Source organism: Lachancea thermotolerans, assembly GCF_000142805.1.
Source record: "Lachancea thermotolerans CBS 6340 chromosome G complete sequence".
Lineage (NCBI taxonomy): Eukaryota > Fungi > Ascomycota > Saccharomycetes > Saccharomycetales > Saccharomycetaceae > Lachancea > Lachancea thermotolerans.
In genome coordinates, this window is record NC_013083.1 from 1,073,027 (window position 1) to 1,094,866 (window position 21,840).

General features: G+C 48.5%; 10 protein-coding genes and 2 non-coding genes across 12 annotated transcripts; 6 read left to right on the top strand and 6 right to left on the bottom strand.

The window, feature by feature from the left end:
* Positions 1-394: 394 nt before the first annotated feature.
* Positions 395-2,653, bottom strand: HPR1 (Hpr1p; the record flags this gene model as incomplete). Its single annotated transcript, XM_002555536.1, has 1 exon — positions 395-2,653. The coding sequence occupies one exon, from the start codon at positions 2,651-2,653 to the stop codon at positions 395-397; it is 2,259 nt and encodes a 752-aa protein (XP_002555582.1).
* Positions 2,654-2,844: 191 nt separating this feature from the next.
* AVL9 (Avl9p) lies at positions 2,845-4,764 on the top strand (the record flags this gene model as incomplete). Its single annotated transcript, XM_002555537.1, has 1 exon — positions 2,845-4,764. The coding sequence occupies one exon, from the start codon at positions 2,845-2,847 to the stop codon at positions 4,762-4,764; it is 1,920 nt and encodes a 639-aa protein (XP_002555583.1).
* Positions 4,765-4,841: 77 nt separating this feature from the next.
* RGP1 (Rgp1p) lies at positions 4,842-6,659 on the bottom strand (the record flags this gene model as incomplete). Its single annotated transcript, XM_002555538.1, has 1 exon — positions 4,842-6,659. The coding sequence occupies one exon, from the start codon at positions 6,657-6,659 to the stop codon at positions 4,842-4,844; it is 1,818 nt and encodes a 605-aa protein (XP_002555584.1).
* Positions 6,660-6,820: 161 nt separating this feature from the next.
* On the bottom strand, positions 6,821-6,910 carry KLTH0G12694r. The gene is given in 2 exon segments: positions 6,821-6,856; positions 6,874-6,910. It is a non-coding gene; the product is annotated as a tRNA-Arg (tRNA).
* Positions 6,911-7,791: 881 nt separating this feature from the next.
* YCF1 (ATP-binding cassette glutathione S-conjugate transporter YCF1) lies at positions 7,792-12,294 on the top strand (the record flags this gene model as incomplete). Its single annotated transcript, XM_002555539.1, has 1 exon — positions 7,792-12,294. The coding sequence occupies one exon, from the start codon at positions 7,792-7,794 to the stop codon at positions 12,292-12,294; it is 4,503 nt and encodes a 1,500-aa protein (XP_002555585.1).
* A 179-nt stretch (positions 12,295-12,473) lies between these two features.
* Positions 12,474-13,778, bottom strand: HOG1 (mitogen-activated protein kinase HOG1; the record flags this gene model as incomplete). The annotated part of the gene is made up of 1 exon (XM_002555540.1): positions 12,474-13,778. The coding sequence occupies one exon, from the start codon at positions 13,776-13,778 to the stop codon at positions 12,474-12,476; it is 1,305 nt and encodes a 434-aa protein (XP_002555586.1).
* Positions 13,779-15,504: 1,726 nt separating this feature from the next.
* On the top strand, positions 15,505-15,870 carry CCW12 (Ccw12p; the record flags this gene model as incomplete). The annotated part of the gene is made up of 1 exon (XM_002555541.1): positions 15,505-15,870. The coding sequence occupies one exon, from the start codon at positions 15,505-15,507 to the stop codon at positions 15,868-15,870; it is 366 nt and encodes a 121-aa protein (XP_002555587.1).
* A 241-nt stretch (positions 15,871-16,111) lies between these two features.
* Positions 16,112-17,416, top strand: KLTH0G12782g (uncharacterized protein; the record flags this gene model as incomplete). Its single annotated transcript, XM_002555542.1, has 1 exon — positions 16,112-17,416. One exon carries the CDS (start codon positions 16,112-16,114, stop codon positions 17,414-17,416), a length of 1,305 nt encoding a protein of 434 aa, XP_002555588.1.
* A 184-nt stretch (positions 17,417-17,600) lies between these two features.
* SNR6 lies at positions 17,601-17,704 on the bottom strand. Its single transcript, XR_002432214.1, has one exon. It is a non-coding gene; the product is annotated as a U6 RNA (small nuclear RNA).
* Positions 17,705-17,869: 165 nt separating this feature from the next.
* On the top strand, positions 17,870-19,444 carry KLTH0G12826g (uncharacterized protein; the record flags this gene model as incomplete). The annotated part of the gene is made up of 1 exon (XM_002555543.1): positions 17,870-19,444. The coding sequence occupies one exon, from the start codon at positions 17,870-17,872 to the stop codon at positions 19,442-19,444; it is 1,575 nt and encodes a 524-aa protein (XP_002555589.1).
* Positions 19,445-19,704: 260 nt separating this feature from the next.
* On the top strand, positions 19,705-20,499 carry FIN1 (Fin1p; the record flags this gene model as incomplete). Its single annotated transcript, XM_002555544.1, has 1 exon — positions 19,705-20,499. One exon carries the CDS (start codon positions 19,705-19,707, stop codon positions 20,497-20,499), a length of 795 nt encoding a protein of 264 aa, XP_002555590.1.
* Positions 20,500-20,527: 28 nt separating this feature from the next.
* On the bottom strand, positions 20,528-21,706 carry REX3 (RNA exonuclease; the record flags this gene model as incomplete). Its single annotated transcript, XM_002555545.1, has 1 exon — positions 20,528-21,706. One exon carries the CDS (start codon positions 21,704-21,706, stop codon positions 20,528-20,530), a length of 1,179 nt encoding a protein of 392 aa, XP_002555591.1.
* Between the last annotated feature and the right edge of the window lie 134 nt (positions 21,707-21,840).

Below are 21,840 nucleotides of genomic sequence, written 5' to 3' on the forward strand. Positions count from 1 at the left end.
ATTGACAATCCCAACACACCGGACTGAGAACTTAGTCCAGACGACTTACTAAAATTGGAAGTCTATTCTGCATATTTTATAGCCTTCGCATGCGGATTTGATGGTGAAATTCTCGGATATTTTGCCTGCTGCAAGTTCCCCACACAACAGTGAAAGCCATGCTAACGCAATTACTGCTTCCTTCTTATGTAAATTGGTCGCGATGACAAAAGCAAGGAGCTTCGCACCTAGTGCGTCTCTGCATTTGGGGAGTAGTGTACTCATTACCCTTGTTTGTTTTTCGCAACTGAAACTCAATTGGACACGAAAAGCCTCTATCGTGAGCGCTACAGGCAATTCACAGATTCGCCTGCTTCGACATCAGGTTTTCACATCTAAAAACTTTGTGTTGCCCTTAGCTCTTACCAGCAGCCTCGAGTGTGCTCTCGTCGTTTGTCGATTTTGATGAGTCCGAGGCCATAGCTTCAGTTGTGTCCTTTATTTGACTGTCATCTTCCGGTGAAGCTGGCAGGAGAGTTGTTGTTTTTCCATGAGTTTCGGTAATGTTTTCCGAAGGTAGCTGTTCACTGTTCTCCTCTGGCTTCATTTCCTCGTTATCTTCACTTGAAGGCTTACTTGTGTTGGTAGAATCGGGGTCCTCGATGACATTTTCGGGAAGTTGCTGAGCAGCTTCCTTGTGCTCCTTGGTAGCTGATGCTCGCTCGTTGAGGGTAACTTCTGTCACCGCTTCAGGTGAACTTGAGTCAGTGGTCTGCTTTTTGCTAGGCGGCAAGCTCGCATTTTCCACCGAATCTATAGGTCTTTTCTTTTTCATTGCAAAATAAGATCGAGCTTCTTCCAATTTCTTGTCATGAGCTTTCCTGCTTTCTTCTTCTCTCTCCATTCTAAGCTCTTTTTTGTGGTTCTGGGATTCAGTTACCACATTTTCGTTGAATAATCCTTCCATCCCCGTCCTTTCATCAACATTCCCAAGCTGAAAAACATACTGTGGCCTCAGGACACGCATCTGCCTCCACTGCTTCACCGTATCATGGTGAGCCGTGTCGGAAACAGATGTGTCTTCGGTTTTGTATTCAGTTCGAAGCTCTTCAAATACGGCTTGCGGACTCTCAGCATCCATTTTGATATTTTGGAGTCCAGTTTCGGTCTTCCACGCCGCATCAAGTTTTTTGTTGCCAAATTTTGACCAACCGAATCCTTTGAAGGAATATTTGGGACTAGGCGCCTCCGAAAGGCCCTTTTCAGGGAAAGTGAATGAACTAAAGATTTTGAAGCCTCTTTTGGTTTTCAATTCCAATAAGGCGTCTTCATTTATGAGCATATGGTCCAAAAGACCTTGAAAAACTGTATCCCTCTGCTCATAGAAACGTCGCACTCGGTCTTTTATGAAGTACCCAAGGTCCTTCAGTGTTTTTTCTGAATCTCCGCCGACGGAAGGATCAAGGTTTTGATAATGCTGGCTTGAATAGAATGCTTTAATAGAATCATCTTCCAAAACACGCTCCACAAGATTTGAAGCTATGACAAGTTGTATAACAACTTGTTTACGAAAGAAGTCGTTGAAGGGATCTTGCAATCTTGATAGTACAAGTTCAGGATCCCAAGAAGGCTGATCCAGCATCAAGGGACGAACAGTGAATGGTTCATTCTGAGAATTACCCGGGCTCATACCTGTTGAGTTTTTGTTTGCTTTTGTCATGTCTCTACTCACCGCGATCGAACCGCTGCTGATAGATGCGCGTAAGTGCAGCTTATGTTTGAGCCTGTCCAACCTTAGATTTTTGCGCTTGATCTGAGCATAGAAGTAAGATTCGTGGAGTAAGATTTCGTCTATCACCGGTAAAAGATATCTTTCTAGACTTAGTCTCTGAGAGGGATCGGTGAATGCCCATCCAAGGGGATCACTCACAAACTGGTGTTCAACTTTGCGCAGGTCATTGAAAAATGCAGGGGCATCTTCGAATTCGCTCGCCTTTGTATCCCAAAGCTGTTCTGGTAAGCTTTTAGCAAAGTTTCCTCGCCTGTTGGTGTTTGCCTGCTCCATGGGCGATAAGCACTGTGACAAAAACCAGTGGATTTTCATTCCCAGCTTGTAGTGAAGCGGCGTAGAAAGTTTCGACTGCTCTCGCATTGTAGAGAGAAGCTTATTAATGTGAAATGTTATTTTGGAAAATGGAGCCTTGATGGCACTTAGGTTAGTTTGTCCATACTTGACCTCCGGTGCGTATCCACTTTGAAACCAATGCATTCTGGTTTCAACGTAGGGCCAGAACTTGAGGTGGCCTCGCGGCAAGCAGAGAAAACTCAAGGCCTGCTTGAAGAGCTCGAAATATGTGGTGATCCAGAGTTTTCTGGCGGAGTCTTCGCCTCTTAGCCTCCCCAGATGATGACAGAGGTCCATGATCACTGCGAAATGAACTACGCGCTCATTCTCGGGAAGCTCCGACCCCTCAAAGAAAAGTTTTTTGATCGCTGCTTCCTGCAATCGTAGCTCGTAATCTTTGCTCGGCGATTCTGAGCACCATTGATCATTTATGAGTTCATCAGGAAATTTCTCCTGCGGGATTGGACTGAGCAAAACGCTTTCATCCCACTCTATTGTCTCCAGTCTTCCCTTAGCAAATTTTAGGCATTCGCCGAACTTACGCTCCATGTCTCTTTTCAATCTTCAATCGCTTCCAATCTTAGAGCTTGTGCGCGAGCCCACCAGCTTCTGGAGCTACATAAGACAAACATGTATATCACTGTTGACGAGTTGCCGAGACGTTTGGTATAAACGTAACATTCAATTCTACCCTCGCCAACACAAGCCGGGAAGGGTGCCTGTGCTGTTTTCTACTCGAGATGAGTCAGCCTGAGAATGTTATTTTTGGTATTCTCCTGGTCAACTTCCACCATTCAAAAGGCCCGGAGATCGAATACTCCTATGGACTGCCCAACGACATTGAGGCGGCCAAGGTGTGGCCATTTCTCCCGTTTCAAGCACTACCAGACGGCTCGCACTCTTTTGAAGAAACCTTTACGTACTTTACACTACTCTTCAATGAGAAAACGAATAGTGGACCTCCCCCCGAGGGAGGTGCTGAAATCGCCGATACACAAGTTGATGACTTTACGACCTTTTTCGCCATATCGTGCACCAGGCAGATCAAGGCTGAGGACCTGATAACGAAAACTGATGACATTACACGATCTACAGTGCAGAAAGCTATAGTCGTGGTTGCGAGAAGACCCATTTTTGGCCAGATCAAAGACAAACTCAGCATTATAACCAACGCATTTTTCTTGCAACGAGATTTTAGCAACAAAGCCATCATCGGCACACTTCATGAGAACCTCACAGCAATGTACAAGCTCTCTGTTATAGATGATGAGGCACACATGTACGTTGGTTTATGCCTTCGTCGCGTAATGCATGATTTCAGAAGACACGTTCTAATTATTCTCAAAGCCATTCTATTGGAACAGAAAGTGTTATTTTATGGGAGTGACGTTGAGGCCTTATGTAACTTGCAGTTCGGCTTCATCAGTCTAATACCAAACCTTATTTTGAACCTTCAAGACTGTGGATCGCCTAAACTGGACAGCTACCGCCAAAGTCTCACAATGGCGGATTCATTTAAGTCAAGCGATCGTCAATCAGTCTTGAGGTTTCTGGGATTTCCACTTCAAATCTTTGGCAAAGGGGGACTTTTTTCGCCTTACAGCCCGCTGCAACAGATGGCTGATCTGGAATCTTCTAACACCCAGTTTTACGTTGCAGGGACTTCAAACTCTCTTTTGCTGGAACAAAAGTCAAACCTATGCGATATTTTGGTGAATGCCAATGATCACTCGGTTGAAATCATATCAGCAGACAAAAGTTTGCATCATGCGTTACAACTGACTTCGCATGATAAAAGATGGATCGACTCTATTGTCTCTATTGTCTCCGAAACATGGAACGAAGACGACTATACAACCCCTAAAAATATGCAATTTGAAGGAAGCGAAGATTTTATAAGGTGGCAGTTCGAAGACTATCTTACAGGAATGGTCGCATGCGAAAAATTAGACTCCTTTGTTAAGAAAAACGAGAACAAAGAACAAGCGCTGAGATCAATTCCTGACGAACTGATTCAGCAGGCACCGGCGGAGTCGTATGGCTTGCCCTGGATGCGGCTTTGGAGGGAGACAAGAAATTACGACACATTTAATAACTTTACAGACGACAGAATTTTTGATCTTTTTGCCCCAAAGCACGTTTGTAACTCCACTGATACACTCACAAGTTTGCAGCAAAGACTGAGCAAGTCTTTCCAATCATTAATGAAAAAAGAGCAGACATCTCACCGAGAAAAGGATGAGGCCTCAATTGAGGGCACACAGAAGGACACCGAAGATGTAAGTAAGAGCGGTCCAACAAAAAACGTTCCTGCGACTGAGGATTCCATGCGAGGTGCCTCCTGGAAAGATTACTTCAACAGAAAGAAGAAGGCTAGGGACCTAGCTGGCGATCAGCTGTCCGTTCCTTCGACTCACACAATAGCTCTTAATTCAACACCTGCTGCTATAAGTACTGCCCTTCTAAGCCTTGGATTATCGGAGTTACCGAGCGACGAAGACTTCGAAAACTTGGAGTACTCCCAGGAATTACAAAGTAGTGGAGATAAAAGTCAGGATTTAGAGTCTGCAGATTTCATGAACGGAGACAAGGCGGCTCGTCTTGGGACGAAAGGAACCGGCGAAAGTGAGGAGAAAAATCCCTGGGTTGGCGAAAAGTGATTATCATAGCTTCTGTCATAGATCATAGGTGTGGTTGGTTTATAGGTAGATACATAACTACACATATCCGCGCCTTTTTACCATGCGCCAAAGTTCTTGGATGAAGGCAATATAGTTAAGGGAATGTGGCAGGAAAACACCTCACCATCTAACGACTGTTTCGCGTGAGACAGAGACCCATTTTTGTCTCCGTAAAACTCTTCAACAAAAACTTCGTTTTCAACTCTGTTCAGTAGAACGAACTTCAGGCAAAGCATCCATTTGAATTGAAAAACATCTGTCCTGAACTGACTGGTAATTTGATTGGTAGGACTCCTATGAGGTAATAATTTTATATGCAGAGTAGGAGTTTCCTCGAAGCAGATTGCCCTATTTTCGTCCATGACTTGGCCCTGTTGTTTGATGCTTGCGGATAAAGCTTCTGTTGCATACTTAGGGTTTATTAGCTCGAAAGCTTTCAGCGATGTTGTTACCGCAGATATTTTGAACCTCCCCTCGTTGGCGAGATCAATCGCCAAGTCGATGTCATCGGAGGTTGTGTAAAAAGAATTGGCCAAGCGAACTTTTCCCACGAACTCGCCATTTCGGTTTATGATGAATTCCTTCTGAAGGCTTTTTATCTGGGGCAACGGACCTGTGGAGCCATTCTGGGCTTCATTTTCATTTTCTTCGGTGTTGGTGATGTCAGCTGTACCATTGTAAAGCTGATTGAGGTTTTCACGTACCGAACCCATGTCTTTTCGTACTTGCGGCTGCGAGGAATTAGTATCCTCCCCTTCGGAGCTTTCATAGTTATTGGTTTCAAATTGGCACTCCATTATTTTATCCACTAAGCCCTCTATATCATCATTGAACTCATCTGAAGAGAAACGGCTCTGTATCAGTTTTTTAAACAGGTCTTTACTAATCTTGGGACCTTCGCTAACGGACTCTGAGAAGTTTACAGACTGGGCTGAGCTTCTTCGCCTCAAAAGTATGGATGAACTGGATTTTCTGCGAGAGCGTTGGGCGTCTTTAACTTCCTTGACGCGCCCAGGCGCTAAAATGGTGATACCGGCATCTAGTTTAGAAGTGAATTGCCGAATTTGGGCGTCGACGAAAGGACACACGTGTATCTGGAAATCTGTATTAAATGGTGTAAGACCTTTAGAGCCTATCTTAGTCAACCCAAAATTCAAGTAGTATTGGATCTTGAAATTTTTCGAGGTTTTGTATGATGGAGGCAAGTCCGGGGGTAGTCTCGGGGATCTGAATTGGAAGGAGCGTACTTCTCCTGGTTCAAGCATTATTTCTGAAAATACAAGGGTTTGGGGAACAAGTAGTATCGGTTTCTTTTGAAGTTCCTGCTTCTTGCCTGTCATGGATTCACGAGCCACATCATCTAGGTTTGCGAACAGAATGCCTCCTAAACCCTCCGAATTAGATTTCTTCCTTCCAGATATTTTAAGCGAACCTGTTCCGACAAGTTTACTCCCGGAGTTGTCTGATTGCAGGGGAGCTAGTGTCTCTGGGTCGTAGCGAAAGAGTCCAAAAATCTGAACGTAGCATGATGTAAGACTGACGCTTCTGTGGAATTCAAGATCCTTTTCAAGCCGAGACCTTTTCTGCCGTATCTGGACCTCGCGCGCCTTTTGATCTTTATTGAAGGAACGAAAGAAAGTGCTCATAAGGCCTTGGTTTCCACCGTCCTCTGCAGAATCCGAACTTTCTTCGTTACCTTGTTTAAGGGCTTGCATTTCTATGTCTAAGCGGTCTCTAATTTGTGGCGATCCTAGGTGCCGCAGCCGCAATACTGCCTGAACGCATTCACCAGCGAAGCAAGGATTAGCCTCGTAAATCACCTCCAGTTTGACGTTTCCTGCGACATTTTGCGTGTCAAGTTGGTAATTGCGCATGTACCTAATTCAACGTTTTAACACTGGATGTTTGCGAGTCTTGGTTGGTTAACTACCGAGTGGGTTTGGCACGTCTTCAACCTCGACCCCAGTATTGAAAGTTCAATTTTGGCGTATTCATTCGAGTTCGTGTGATTTAAAAAATCGTCAAAAAATAAGTCCTTCCCCGCCAGGACTCGAACCTGGAATCTTCTGGTTTCAGAAGTGGATACAATCGTAGCCAGACGCCGTGACCATTGGGCCACGAGGAATAAGAACTTGTTGAAGATATGACTAATTGTTGCGTACTAGAAGTTCAGTTTATACCATTTTGCCAAGAAATAGGCGGGGGTTACTTGTGGAAACGTCTGCTGAACGTTAGCGGGCCCGCGCGGTATCGGAAGCATAGCTTTGACTGTGCTTAAGAGCCCTGCTTCTCTTTGTATATTTCCAGCTTTGCGCTTTCTGCTTTCATTGACATGTTCAAGCATGCTGATCTAAGCATCTTGGACTGGCAGACAAGGTTTTTCTCTATGTGGTACTGTAAGCGGTCTGGACTACCATAAAGCTCGTTGGCCCCTTAATTATGAGCGATATATTCGACATATGCCCCAAGAGCAACAGCAGCTCTGATTCTGGTTAACGAGGGTCCTAATAACTACTCCCGTACTCTAAGCATGCCCAGAAATCTTTTTGGGCGCTTTCACTTGAAACTTCTCTAAGCTGAGTTGAAGATTTTAAGATGGAGCCGCTAGTGTTCCTTTTCTCCAGGGCGCTCCAACATAACATGTTTTTCAGCCTAGGTGAAACTACTATTGAACAATAAACCGATCATGCGCTCCCCAAAATCCAGAAGTACAACGCTCTCAACTGTTTATGTAGCTTCTGCATCGAACTGCTCAGGCTCATATAATGCCAATTGGCTTATTTGCCTGACGTACCCGACTGGTTACTCAAGCGGTTGTTAGTCGTGGTTTTTTTAGTGTCGTAATTGTGGATTTGTCATAGAAGCTTGTGATATCTTTCAAATTCAAGTCATTTGTATAATCAAGTCCAGAAAAACTCAGATCTAAGGTATAACTTAGAACACGTAATCTAATCCGACTAGTTGCCGACCATTGACTCGTTCACTCACTTGGTCTGGGCTAATAAGATGGAAAACGTTTCGCTTTCAAGTTCTTCTTGGCGGATTTGCGACTTCTGTCAAGATAAAGAGGGATTAGGTCCGATATCTAAGTATGGGGACTTCACGCCTTGTTTCTTAGATGGCGTACTATTGAATGCTACTTCTCTCCTCATGCTCGCTTTTGGTCTGAAAGAAATCGCGAGGCTGTGCCGTGGACCGCACCCCGGTATAAAGTTCAGGAGGCATTGGCTTCTAGCTTCAAGGATGACATTAGTTATGTTCCAGATCGTACTTGCGTGCATAGCTATAGGAAAGGCAGACAGTGAGCTTGAACAGCAGTGGGCGTCGGTTTCGCAGCGGATTCTGGGCCTCGCCTCATTATGTGTCGCACTTCCCCTTCACTGGATCGAGTACCACAGATCTCGAGTCTCCAACGGCGTCTTGCTGTTCTTCTGGTTGTTCGAGGGACTTTTTACCCTTTTCAGGGCAGTTCATTTCAAGATTCTTCTTTCCTATGAGGAATTCCTGCCAGTATCACATGCGGGGTATGTGTTGACGATCTTCCAGTCGGTGACCAGCTTCTTCATTTTATTGCTTGAGGCAAAGTTCCAGAAGCCCCAGTTAGGGCTCGCTGACCTCTCTAGCTCAAGCAGACGCAAAAGAAACCCATATGACAGCGCCAACATCTTTTCTAAGATCTCGTTCTCGTGGATGACACAGCTAATGAAAACTGGTTATGAGAAGTATCTAACAGAGACAGATCTTTACAACCTTCCAGCGGAATTTGGTAGTGCAGATATCTCTAGAAAGTTCGGTCAACATTGGGACTATGAGGTCAAACACAGAGCCAAGCCTTCCCTAGCTTGGGCGATGTGCGTCACCTTCGGAGGGAAAATGATAGTTGGAGCCTGTTTCAAAGCGCTCTACGACATTCTGGCTTTCACGCAGCCTCAACTGCTCAAATCCTTGATCAAGTTTGTTACCGATTACACAGACCAGAACGCCTTCTCTCAAGTTCCAATTGTGAAGGGTTTCATGTTATCTATTGGTATGTTTTTGGTGAGCGTATTTCAGACATCTCTCCTCCACCAATACTTTTTGCGTGCTTTTGACACGGGTATGAATGCTAAAAGTGGCTTAACTTCAGTTATCTACCAAAAAGCGCTTGTCTTGTCGAATGAAGCATCATCTGCGTCTTCAACGGGGGACATCGTTAACCTAATGAGCGTTGATGTTCAGCGTATCCAGGACTTGACACAGTGGGGCCAAATCATCTGGTCTGGCCCTTTCCAACTGATCTTGTGTCTTGTCTCCCTTTATAAGCTGTTGGGAAATTCAATGTGGATTGGTGTTATTATAATGGTGATCACTATTCCTGCAAATTCTCTGATTATGAGATATCAAAAGAAGCTACAGAAAGTTCAAATGAAATACAAGGATGGAAGAACTCGCTTGATTAGTGAAATTCTCAATAACATTAAGTCCTTGAAGCTCTACGCCTGGGAAGAGCCTTACAGAAAGAAGCTTGACTATGTGCGGAACGAAAAAGAGTTGAAGAATCTTAGGAGAATGGGAATCACGAATGCCTGTGCTAGTTTCCAATTCAACGTTATTCCTTTCCTTGTTTCCTGTTCAACTTTTGGTGTTTTTATTTGGACCCAGGACGCGCCCCTGACAACAGATCTGGTTTTTCCAGCATTAACGCTCTTTAACTTGCTTGCTTTTCCACTTGCCGTGATCCCTACAGCAATTACTGCTTTTGTTGAAGCATCTGTGTCTATCACCCGTCTTCAGTCTTTCTTAACAAACGAAGAACTTCAGAGAGATTCTGTTCAGCGCAAATCCAAAGTCACGAAAAAGGGGGAAGTGGCTGTCAATGTTGGTGCCGATGCTACTTTCCTGTGGCAGCGGAAGCCTGAGTACAAAGTTGCTCTGAAAAACATTAACTTTGCCGCGAAGAAGGGAAAATTGACTTGTGTTGTGGGAAAAGTTGGTAGTGGTAAGAGCGCTTTGATCCAAGCAATTTTGGGCGATCTCTTTAGAGTAAAAGGATTTGCGAGCGTTCATGGTAGCATTGCCTATGTTTCGCAAGTACCCTGGATAATGAATGGGACCGTAAAAGATAATATCCTTTTTGGCCATAAATATGATGAGAGCTTTTACACCATGACTTTGAAGGCCTGTGCTTTAATTGTTGATTTAGCAGTCTTACCAAAGGGTGACCAAACCCTTGTTGGAGAGAAAGGCATTTCCTTGTCCGGAGGACAGAAAGCGCGGTTATCTCTTGCGAGGGCAGTTTACGCGAGAGCGGACACTTACTTGTTGGACGATCCATTGGCAGCAGTTGATGAGCATGTTACAAAGCATCTTGTTGAGCATGTCCTGGGCCCCAACGGCCTTTTGGCTTCTAAAACAAAGGTCTTGGCAACCAACAAAATTACGGTGTTGTCTATAGCAGACCATATCGCTTTGTTGGAGAACGGTGAAATTATACAACAAGGTTCCTATGATGATGTTACTAGCGCCAAATCCTCGGCTCTGTCCAAGATTATAAGCACATTTGGCAAAAAACCAGAAAAAAGTAAAACCGGTGAAAACACTGTCGCAACAACCCCGGAGCTTGGCGCTATTGCTGGGAGTGAGATTGATCTAAAGAAGCTTGATGACAAGCTTATTCAAGAGGACACGCGCAGTCTGCGTAGAGCTAGTGATGCAACCCTAAGAAGCTTGGGGTTCGACGACGAGGAGCAGCCATCATTAAGGGAACATCGCGAGCAGGGTAAAGTCAAATGGGATGTTTACATGGAGTATGCGAAAGCTTGCAACCCAAAGCATGTCCTATTGTTTTTGGCTTTCGTTGTGCTCTCCATGTTTTTATCTGTTATGAGCAGCGTGTGGTTGAAGCACTGGTCCGAAGTCAACACGAAATACGGTTTTAACCCAAATTCCTCCAAGTATCTTACAGTGCTGTTTTTGTTAGGTGTGGGGTCTGCGATTTCAACGTTGATCCAGACGGTTATTCTTTGGGTCTATTGCACCATCCATGGTTCCAGATACCTGCATAATATTATGGCAGATGCTGTTTTTAAGGCACCAATGTCTTTCTTCGAAACAACACCTATCGGAAGGATTTTGAACAGATTTTCAAACGACATTTTCAAGGTGGATGAGCTTCTTGGAAGGACTTTTGCCCAGTTTTTCGTTAATGCTATCAAGGTTTCTTTCACAATCATTGTCATTTGCTTCTCAACCTGGCAATTTATTCTTGTAATTTTGCCTATGGGTACCTTGTACATTTACTACCAGCAATATTACTTGAGGACCTCGCGAGAATTGAGGCGCTTAGACTCGGTGACACGGTCTCCAATTTATGCGCACTTCCAAGAAACTTTGGGAGGGATTAGCACTATCAGAGGGTACAATCAGCAGAAGAGATTTGTCCATATCAATCAAGCTCGCGTTGATAACAACATGAGCGCCTACTACCCCTCAGTCAATGCTAACCGCTGGCTCGCTTTTAGGCTTGAATTTATTGGCTCCGTGATTATATTGGCTGCTTCTTCATTGTCAGTCCTTCGTCTGAAGCAAGGCGCCTTGACTCCAGGAATGATCGGTTTATCTGTAAGCTATGCGCTTCAAATCACGCAGTCTCTGAACTGGATTGTGCGGATGACAGTTGAAGTTGAGACCAATATCGTTTCGGTTGAAAGAATAAAAGAATATGCGAACCTGGAGTCAGAAGCGCCTGCGGTTATAGAATCTAATAGACCATCAGAGGACTGGCCTTCACAGGGTTCAATCAAATTTGAGAACTACTCTGCTCGCTACAGACCCGAGCTAGAATTGAGCTTGAAGGATATCAACCTTGACATTAAGCCGCAGGAGAGAATTGGTATTGTTGGTCGTACCGGCGCCGGCAAGTCTTCTTTGACCCTTGCTTTGTTCCGTATAATCGAGGCCGCGAGTGGTAGGATCTACATTGATGGTCTACCTATTGACAGTATTGGACTAAGGGACCTGAGACATCATCTTTCTATCATTCCTCAAGACTCACAATTATTTGAGGGTACGATAAGAGAAAACATTGACCCCACGAACGAGTACACAGACGAGCAGATATGGCGAGCCTTAGAGCTTTCGCACTTGAAAGATCATGTCAAAGGTCTAGGAAAAGAAGAGCTTGACGCACCCTTGACAGAGGGCGGTAGCAATCTGTCAGTTGGGCAGAGGCAGCTAATGTGCCTGGCTAGAGCACTTTTGATTCCATCGAAGATTTTAGTGTTGGACGAAGCTACCGCTGCAGTGGACGTGGAAACCGACCAAGTCATTCAAGAGACGATCAGAACCGCCTTCAAGAACCGCACAATTTTGACAATTGCACACAGAATTAATACTATTTTGGATAGCGACCGGATCCTTGTGCTGGATAGCGGCAAGGTGGCGGAGTTTGACACGCCTGATAATTTACTCAAGAACCCGGAGAGTTTGTTTTACTCCCTCTGCTATGAGGCGGGCGTTTTGAAGAACTGAGTTAGATAATATAAAGAGTTATATACAATCAATGCATTCTATTCAGTGTTTGTAGTGATTACCAGCAAAGTCAACTTGCTTTGAAAGGGAAAGGCATTCTAGAGTTACAGGGTCGACGAAAACTTGCGTATTGAAGACAGAAGTGAGGGGGGGGGGGGGGGGGGGTACGAGCTAGTTCTTTATTGAAACTCAGAAGCGTACTGTGCAGCTTGATTCGCATAAGAGTTCAATGTTTCATTGGGGCGCGAATCGTTTGGGAGGTGCTCGGCAGAGGAATGGTGCGCTGATTTTTGCTGGTCGGGTGAGTGGTGTGTGCGCTCCGAAGGGTCCTGCGACTGCTGTTGTGAAGATTGGTGCTGCTGAGCGGCCTGGGCGGCCTGGGCAGCGGCAGTGGCGGCTGCGACCTGGTCATCAAAGGTGGCGTTGGGATCTATCTGGTTGTCGCCAATTTGGTGGAAGTCTAGGATTTCGGAGTACATCATGACCCTCCAGGTGTCGACGGGCAGGTCCGCGTCGTTGAAGTGCCAGTCGAACTTGGCATCGGCGACCGGCTCGTCGGTGGGGTCGTGGTATGGGGCCAGGTATGGGTGAGACAGGGCGTCGGCGGCGGTGATTCTCTTGTTGGGGTCGAAAACAAGCATTTTCTCCAGCAAGTCGACGGCGTCGGGCTCGACGTTCTTGAAGCGCTCGGAGAAGGGCACGGGGTCTCTGTGGGGCAGGGAGGTGACGAACTTGAGGGTGTTCACAGAGCAGATGGTGTTGATGACGTCCTCCGGGGGCGAGCCCAAAAGGTCGGTGATGATGGAGAACTGGTGGACGTGGTCCTTGCCGGGGAAGAGCGGCTTGCCCTCGATCATCTCGGCGAAGATGCAGCCCGCGGACCAGATGTCGACCTCGACGTTGTACTTTTGCCAGGTGAGCATGATCTCGGGCGCGCGGTAGTACCTGGTGGACACGTAGCCGGTCATCTGCGGGTCCTGGATACGGGCGAGGCCGAAGTCGCAGATTTTCAGGTCACAGTTCTCGTTGATGAGGATGTTGCTGGGCTTGAGGTCGCGGTGGATGACGCCCGCGGAGTGCACGTACTTCAGGCCTCTGAGGATCTGGTACAGGAAGTACTGCACGAACTGCTTTTCCAGGGGCCGCGTCTGCAGGAGGCGGTGGAGGTCCGTGCCCTGGAGCTCGGTGACGAAGTAGATGTCCTCGAGCGGCGAGAGGAAGATGTCCTCGAGACAGATGAGGTTTTCGTGGCGCAGGTGCTTGAGCAGCTTGAGCTCGCGGTATGTGCGCTTGGCGAGCACCGCGGTGGAGAACGGCTTCATGATTTTCTTGATGGCGACGGACTGGCCCGTGTAGGTGTCGGTGGCGGAGCAGACGAGGCCGAAGGCGCCCATGCCGACCGGGTTGAGGTCGGTGTAGCGGTTTGTGATTTCGAACACGGTGCCGAAGATTTGCGTTCTGATGAACTCTTCCTGGGCTGCCATTGTGAGCGGAGGGGGCGGAGGGGAAGTGGCGGACAGTGCGAAGGGGCGCTGGTGCTGGGACGTGGATGGGAGAGGGCGAGTCGCGGAACCTATGGCGCTGTGGGATTTTGACGCAAAAGCAGCGGAGCGACAGGTGGCGAGTCGGGTGGGACGATGAGAGACACAGGAAGAGGAGAGGAGGCGGGACCTTGGGCTTGGAGCAAGACAGGAAAAAAAGCTGCTCTGGGCGGTCACGTGGCGGGTGCGTAAGTGTCACGTGGTGAAGTACTGCGGGAGGTCACGTGAGGGACGGTTTTTCCTGCACCCCGCACGTGCGAGCGTTGGGGCTGGAACGGTTTAATGTTGGTGGTGGAAGAGGATACATTGGGTGGAGAGAGGAATAGAGGGGGGAGAAGAGGCGAGAAGAGGCGAGACGAGACAAGACGAGACGAGCAAAGGAGCGGAGCCGTGGCGGAGTACGTGCCACGCGCCGTCTGCCACTGCCGCCTTCATCTAGAGCTCGTTCCCTGGTGCACTCACTACCAGCCGCCCGCTACATCGCTGCTAGCCGCCTACCGCCACAGCTGCCGCGGAGCACGTGATGCGTCGCGCACCCTCACTACCTACGTACAAATCTCTCACTAACCACGTCCCACGCCCTCACTACCTACGCCTCACCTCACGTGCGCGGATCTCCGTACCCGCTGCTCGCGCCTTCACATGCGCGTATCTCCACGCTCGGTGCTCTCGTCTCCCGTGCATGGACTGTCGAGTATGCACTCACGGCGGTCTCACGTGCGCGCACTGCCGTGCTTACACCCGCCGTGCCTACATCTGCCATCGCGCACACGCATGCACGCAGTGCAAAGCCCACACACCGCGCGCTTAGCGCCGCTCCCGGCAACGGCTTTCCACGTGACACCACGCAGGACCCCTCTGCCCAGCCGCCGTTGCCCCGCATCACGCCCGCATCCTGCCCGCACCACGCCCGCGTCACGTCCGCCCAGCGCGCTTCCCTCCACCTTCCGTATTTGGAAGCAGCCCCGAGGCCTTCGCGGCCGGAGCGGGCCTGGGCCCGCCCGGCGCGCCCGCATCGCGACCGCGTCCGCGCGTCCGCGCTTCTATTTTTAGACCGCAGCCTGACCACTGCGCGAGCAATATACCACGTAAGACGCGTTTGCGCAGCCGCGCCCTTTGTGCAAACGTAAACATAAACAAAAAAACGTGCCGCGCTTAGGCCCTACCGCGTAGGTCCGAAGGAATCGCCGCGCTGTGTTCTGCGCAGGCCCCTTGACGTGGGCCACTGCTGCTTTGTTTAGATTTCGCCGCCGCGCTGCGCGCGGCGCTCTGACTGCAGCGCGGGTCCCTCGATTCCTACGGCGCTGTGTGTGCTTGCTCGCGCGAGCGAGCAAGCACGGGCGCTGGTGTGAGGCCGTGGCAGAAAAAAACACACAAGCACGGCGCTGCGCGGATTTCTATGGCGGTTTCTTTTTCGGCGCGTTAAACCGTGATTTTTTTTCCTCTTTCCTCTTTTCGGGTTGCTCTCGGAGGCAAGTCGAAGGCGGTAGAGATTGCACTGCAGGCGCGAGCGATAGGGAGGAAGAGAGACGAGGGCAAAAAAAAAATTGTATATAAGCAGGGGCTCAGAGGTTCGAAGAGATTCCAACAGCTATATTCTTATTTTCTCTTCTTCCCTTCTGCATAGATCAAGTATCTTCAGTCACTCGCTTAACTCAATACCTTAGAAATGCAATTCTCTACCGCCGCTGCCGTTGCCACCGTCACTGCCGTTGTCGCTGCCACCAACACCACCACCGTGCACTCCGACTCCACCACTTTGGTGACCATCACCTCTTGTGAGGAGCACGCCTGCTCTGAGTCCGTCTCCCCAGCTTTGGTCTCCACTGCTACCGTGACCGTCAACGACGTCGTCACCAAGTACACCACCTGGTGCCCATTGCCAACCACCGCTGCTCCATCTTCCAGCAACGGTACCAAGACTGAGGCCCCAGCCTCCTCTACCGCTTCCGTCACCTCTTACACTGGTGCTGCCGCCAAGGCTTTGCCAGCTGCTGGTGCTTTGGTTGCCGGTGCTGCCGCTTTGTTGTTGTAAGTGCACCTCTTCTGAGTGTGTGCTTCGCTAGCAAACAGCATTACGATGACAACATAATAAATTATCAGCATGGTTTTTCCAGGCGGAGGGCCGCCCCAGTGGCGCCGCTCCGCCAGTTGTCCACATAAGTAATTTCCGATTGCTGTATATTGGGTGTTTATAGTTCGTTAATCAATTGATTTGATAAAAAAAAGTGTGCTAGCTAGCTAGTTAGTTTGTGTCTCCCCGTACCCGCCACCGCATGTCTCTCTCGCTCTCCCCTGGCCCCGAGGCCGTGCTGCCCTCCGACAGCATGTTCGCCATCCAGGTCGGCCCAGAGCTCTTCCGCGTCAGCGGCTTCTCGCTCAACTCCGACGCCCCCAGCTACTTCACCGCCCACTTCTCCCGCAACCCGTCCGCCACGCTCGTCCTCGACCGCTCCCCGCGCGTCTTCCACCTCATCCTCCAGCACCTCCAGGGCTACGCGGTCAGCGTCGACGACGAGATCCAGTTCACGACCCTGTTCTGCGACGCCGTCTACTTCCGCCTGCCGCGCCTGCTGACCCTGCTGAGCACCTCCGACTACCACTACACCTGCGTGGGCGGCGTCCACTTCAAGCTGCCCAAGCACCTGGTCTCCGAGCCCGGCAACTCGCCCAACTTCTTCGACGTCACCAGCGGCAGCGTCTTCCTCGACGTCGAGCGCGTCTTCCGCTCCAACAACCTCTCCCGGCCCCCGCCGCTGTCGCCGCCCTTCCTCAGCCGCTCTCCCGAGTACTTCGCCAAGCTCATCGCGCTGCTGCAAGGCGCCGCGCTCGACCTCGAGCCCTGCACTCGCCGCTCGCTCATCTTGGAGTGCCGCTACTACCGCTTCTTGCGCCTCGAGCAGCAGCTCGTCCCCTGCCGGCTCTCCTGGAACCCGTTTTCCCGCGCCCCGGAGATCCTGCTCGATCTCGGCGACGTCAAACCCAACGGTATCTCTCTGCCTGACCCCCCAGCAGCCGAAGCCGTCAGCCCAGGGGAGCCGACTGCAAAAAGGCCGCGCCGCACCGCGCTCACAACGGTGCAATACAGAAGGCCTTTTATCGACGCCGAGTCGCCCCCACGAGACTTGACGCTCCAGGTCGGCTTCCCGCACGAAGCTGCGATTTTCCGTGCCGACAACGCTAATGGTTTCTACGTTGCGCTGTACGCCCGGCTGCTCGACAAATTCTGTTTCGTGTTCCACAAGTTTCTGTCGCAGCATGGCATAGATTTACAAAGCTTCATCCGCCGCACCTCGGATAGTTGTGCCCTCGTGCTCCCAGCTATACTCTCGAGCTGCCATGTCGAGGTCAACAAACGGACCTACGAGGACCTCGCCTCACTTCTAGATACGCCTCGTGCTGCAGAGCAGGACCCTGAACACAGCACTTATTTTCCGTCCTTAGGACGAGGACGATCAATCCACCTGACAAGATCTATATGGCAGCCTGCCCTACAAGGCAGTACCCTGGTCATGGTGGCCTCCAAGATCGAAGCTGTCTCTAGCATCAAGTACTTCAACGTAGAGCTCGAGTTTCTGTAGCTCGAACCCAGCTTAGTCGCATATCTCTAATTATAATACGTAAATTGAGGACCCGGAAAAGCCTCGAACGCAAGAACAAATATCCCACCCAAGCCATATATTCACGTCGAAAGCCTGCAAATGACCTGCCCTCGCGGCCTGAGAGCTGATGCTTTCAGTGGCGATGCTCGAGTTGATTGGCAAAAAAAACTTGTAAATCTCTTTGTAAAACGGTTCATCCTTATGCAGGGGAACTGCTGATCATCTCTGTATTGTTTCAAATTGACCAAATGTCCATGTCCGCCAAAGCAGACAGGACAAGTACATTTGGGAAAAAAATACAATATAACATATCAAATAGATCACCTGATTTTCGAAGAGCGATTTGTAAGGTTATTTCTCGGCGCTTTGGCCCTTCAACCATAAGCTGAACTTCTCGAATCGTTCCGACTACCGAGCTGAGACCTGGGTTTCATGCTAGATGATCTGCCACTTGAGATTATAGAATGTGTTGCTCGATACCTTCCGCAAGGCGACCGGATTCGTCTCACATACGTCAGTTCGAGACTCCGCTCAAAGGTGCTGCCGATAATTTATCGCAACATCTATCTCAATGAAACGCCTTGCGCCCCCAGCGACGCCGATCCACTTCTCGGTAACAATTGGTCGTGCCTTAGCATTCCGCGGCCGCATTTCCAGTATGCAGACAGCAAGCTGAAAGCTCTTACGCGTTCCCTCGAACGATCGTCCCTCCTGTCATCGTACGTAGAAGTGGTATACTGCACCTGGCATTTGGACCTGGGCATCTTAAGAGGGTTTCTTGCGGTGCTTGTGCGCAAGGCCCACAACTTGAGGGAGTTCCGCAACTTTCTCCACCTGGAGCTAGCAACAGACCTCAAGGCCGTTGGATCGAGACTCCGGTCACTTGATTTGCCGCCGCCAGGTATTCTTCCGCAAAAACTAGTCAGCAAATCATACCTTTCGCTTCTCGGTGACCTGGTACGCCACTCACAGTTGGACAGCCTAACTTCTCTTAATATCTACCTGGACCCTGGCATCTTTTGCTCCAACTATGCCCCCGGGATGCGAAAACTACGCCTCCGTAAATTAGGTCTCAGCCTGAGGGGCGACAAATACAATTGCTCTTGTTTCAAGGCCCCGAGGTTGGCCTACTCAAATATATTCGATCCCAACTATCTTGAAAAGCTAACTATTCTGTCATGGCACGAAAAACAGGATATTGACATTTACGAACAATACCATCTCTTCGAGCTTTTGGACTTCAAGAATCTGAAAGAACTAACCTTGATGTCTTTTTTTGCGAACGACAGCTTCCTCCAGGAATGCATACGAAGCTTTGGTCAGCTGCGCAGGCTCAAGCTTGATTACATGTTTGGACATTCCTTGGGCTCTAACATAATAGAGCTACTGGCGCAGAGCCCCTCTCAAAAGACGTTACATTACCTAGACCTCAAGTTTTGGGAGCTTGACCCTTATTTGGTCACCATCGAACAAGGGCGAAGATCTCGTTTTGAGATTAATGAAATCTGCAAATGCGAATCCTGCAAGGACGTCTTCAGAAACATCATTCGCAAAAAGCTGTTTCCTTCACAGTCAGCTCTGAATATTCAAAGTATAGAGGATGTTACCAAACGAGACATTATAACAAAAATTATCAGTGTCGATCCAATAGTCCCTTACGCTCGGTTTGTTGATACTAGACCTGGCATGTTGTTCGTTGAGGACCCGGTCCTTGGCAACGCCCGTACAATTAACAAGGCTCTCGGCGTTGCCGAATCAAGCGAGTCCGCTTTCACCCGTTCTGACATCGTCAGAGTGTATCACGCGCACGTTCATTCGATGAAACGCACTTTTGACTACTTTCTCCAAAAGTTCCCTAGTCTCAAATTTCTGAGTGTTAATGACGTCCCCACAATGGTATGCGAAGGCCCAGGCGGGCAGCACTACAACATGCCTGTTTTCAACAGCGCAGGATATCTAAGTAACCAAATTTATGAAGTTGTAGATGAAGAAAGCTTATTTGCGTAATGAATGTGTCATTTGAAAACCTATTCATTAAATCTAAAACATGAAACGTAGTAAAGGAAATTCCCAAACAGCTTGAGATCCTTCACAGACCATGCGAAATACGCAGCGAACACCAGTGGCAGTATTCTGGCTGGGCACGCCTAAGAGTCCCCAAAGGTTCAGGTTTCAAATTAATCATGTGATCATCATGTTTTTTATTAAAGTGTTACAGATCAAGCATCAACACAGTCCCTTACAGCAACACGGCGGCTCCTATAACCATGGCCCATCAAGGGTCCTCACAGTTTCCAAACCACAGCCATGATGACCAGGCAGCACACCTGCAAGGATCTCCCTCCAAGAACATAATGAAAAGGCTAAGCACATCACCGGTCAGGAAGATGCCTGTCATTAGTCGGAGCTCTGCAAGACTATCGCCTGTACGACCGAGCCACAGCAGGGAGTTACCTATGTATCTCCAAACTACACCGAAGAGGCTCAAATCACCGCCATCGCTCCAGAGCTACCGACCAGTGAGCGGAACCGTCAGCGTGGATCGTGCCCAATTCAAAAACAACCTTGCGGATAAATCCGTTCAGCTCTCATTCCCAACGTCTCCCATCCGATCAACCTACAGTAATAGTACAACAACAGGAGGCGATGGTTCATTAAGCAGGATACGGGCGAGGTTTGGTTCAGGGCTGCGATCGCCTCAAAAGCCAACTAATAAGGATTACGCTCTTCCAGGGCCACCGAAGAATCTTCTCCCCCAACTTGAAGAAGAGAGCGAGGACCCGGAGAGAAACTCCTCAGCCAAGCTCAACGAAAACGCTCTTGAAAGCGATAATGAGGTATCAAAGTCCATAATGAAGCGACACGGGAGCCAAAACGGCTCTCAGGTCACAAAACCAAAGCTTCAGGCGAGGAAAAGTGTCAAGTTCGAACTCTCAAGCAGAGAAGGCAACGATCAAATTATGAAAAAACTGTCTCAAATGACGCAAATGCTAGCAAAGGTTATGGAGCGACAAGACCAGCTTGAGGCAAAGTTAGATGCTATGCAGCATGCAAGGATATAGGGTTGCTAAATATTCCACGTTTCAGAAGTCACTCCCACACATCTTGTGCTAAGGGAATGCCTAGTTTGGATTTCAGAACTGACATTGTTGCTATGGCATCTTCGGAACTATCGTGCTCGCCAGTCTGGATTCTACGACTAACAACCTCAAAAGCTAAGTCCTTCAATGAAGACTTGTAGTGCCCCCTTGGATAAAGTATAGCCGTATCTATAATTTTATCGTGAATCAAACGCATAACGTTCAGATCGTTTTCTAAGCCATGTCCAATAAGGATGCTGTTCTTGTTGATCAAGGACTCATGAAGAATCTTTTCAAGCATTTCATCAAATGAGACCGAAGTTTCTTCTTTTATGACGTGGACACCGCTGAATTCTGAATTGAGGTCAATTACCTCGCCGAATGGCCTCACGATTTCATCATACAGGACTTTGCTGGTGAAAAAGTCAACTATGGTGAGGCGAATCAGCTCATAACCACACGAAGTAAAGGCCATTTCACAGTCTAGGGCCAAAACATTAGCCTTGCCCTGTACCTTGCAAGTGTTGCGAAAAGGCGATATGCGTTCCATTTCTGAGAAGGTTTCGGGTCTAAAAACATGATGAAACAAAGTCTTGCAGCCGAGGGCAAGAAAAGAGCTGGAATTTGTTGTTTCTCCACAGCATGCGTATTCCCCTTGGCGTGTTTCACGGTTAAACTTTTTCCGCTGGACATGAAAGCGACATGTAGTAGGGTTCATGATCTGGTCTTTGCGAAATTTTGTATTACAACGTATACATGTCGTGTATACGCCTTGGACGTCTGTATCGCTCATTTGCTCTGTTTTCTCTGGGGCGCCAGTGTTGTATCCATTCGCCACTAGCGTGGCCTGATCGACTAAAACTGCCTGAAGGGTTTCCATAGCCTGGCTTTTTGTCAGTTTGGCAGCAGATGCGATGACACCCTTTTTCTTGGAAGAGGGCTCTAAACAGTCCAGCTTGCCCTTTGACTTCAAAATATCTCGGAGAACAACGCTAGCATTGAACCGGTAACTTTGACTTGATGCGCTTTTTTTGGCGACAGAAGCTTCAACCTCAACAGCCTTCTTGCCAAGCTCCGGGGATGCAGCATGGAACTTCTCGAGCGTTTTCAGCACTTTTTGCAGCACCATATATCGACTCTGATAAGGGGCTGGCTGAGTCTTCAGGTCTACAGGACGGAGCACTGCCATTTGAAATGTGGGTACCTTCTTGAATGTTAGCGAAGATCTTTAGGGGCTTGCTTTCAAGCTCTTCTAAATTACTTGCACTTGGGTCTCATAGGACTCGTGAACTTTCGGTTGGACATTTGAGGCCCATTTACTTT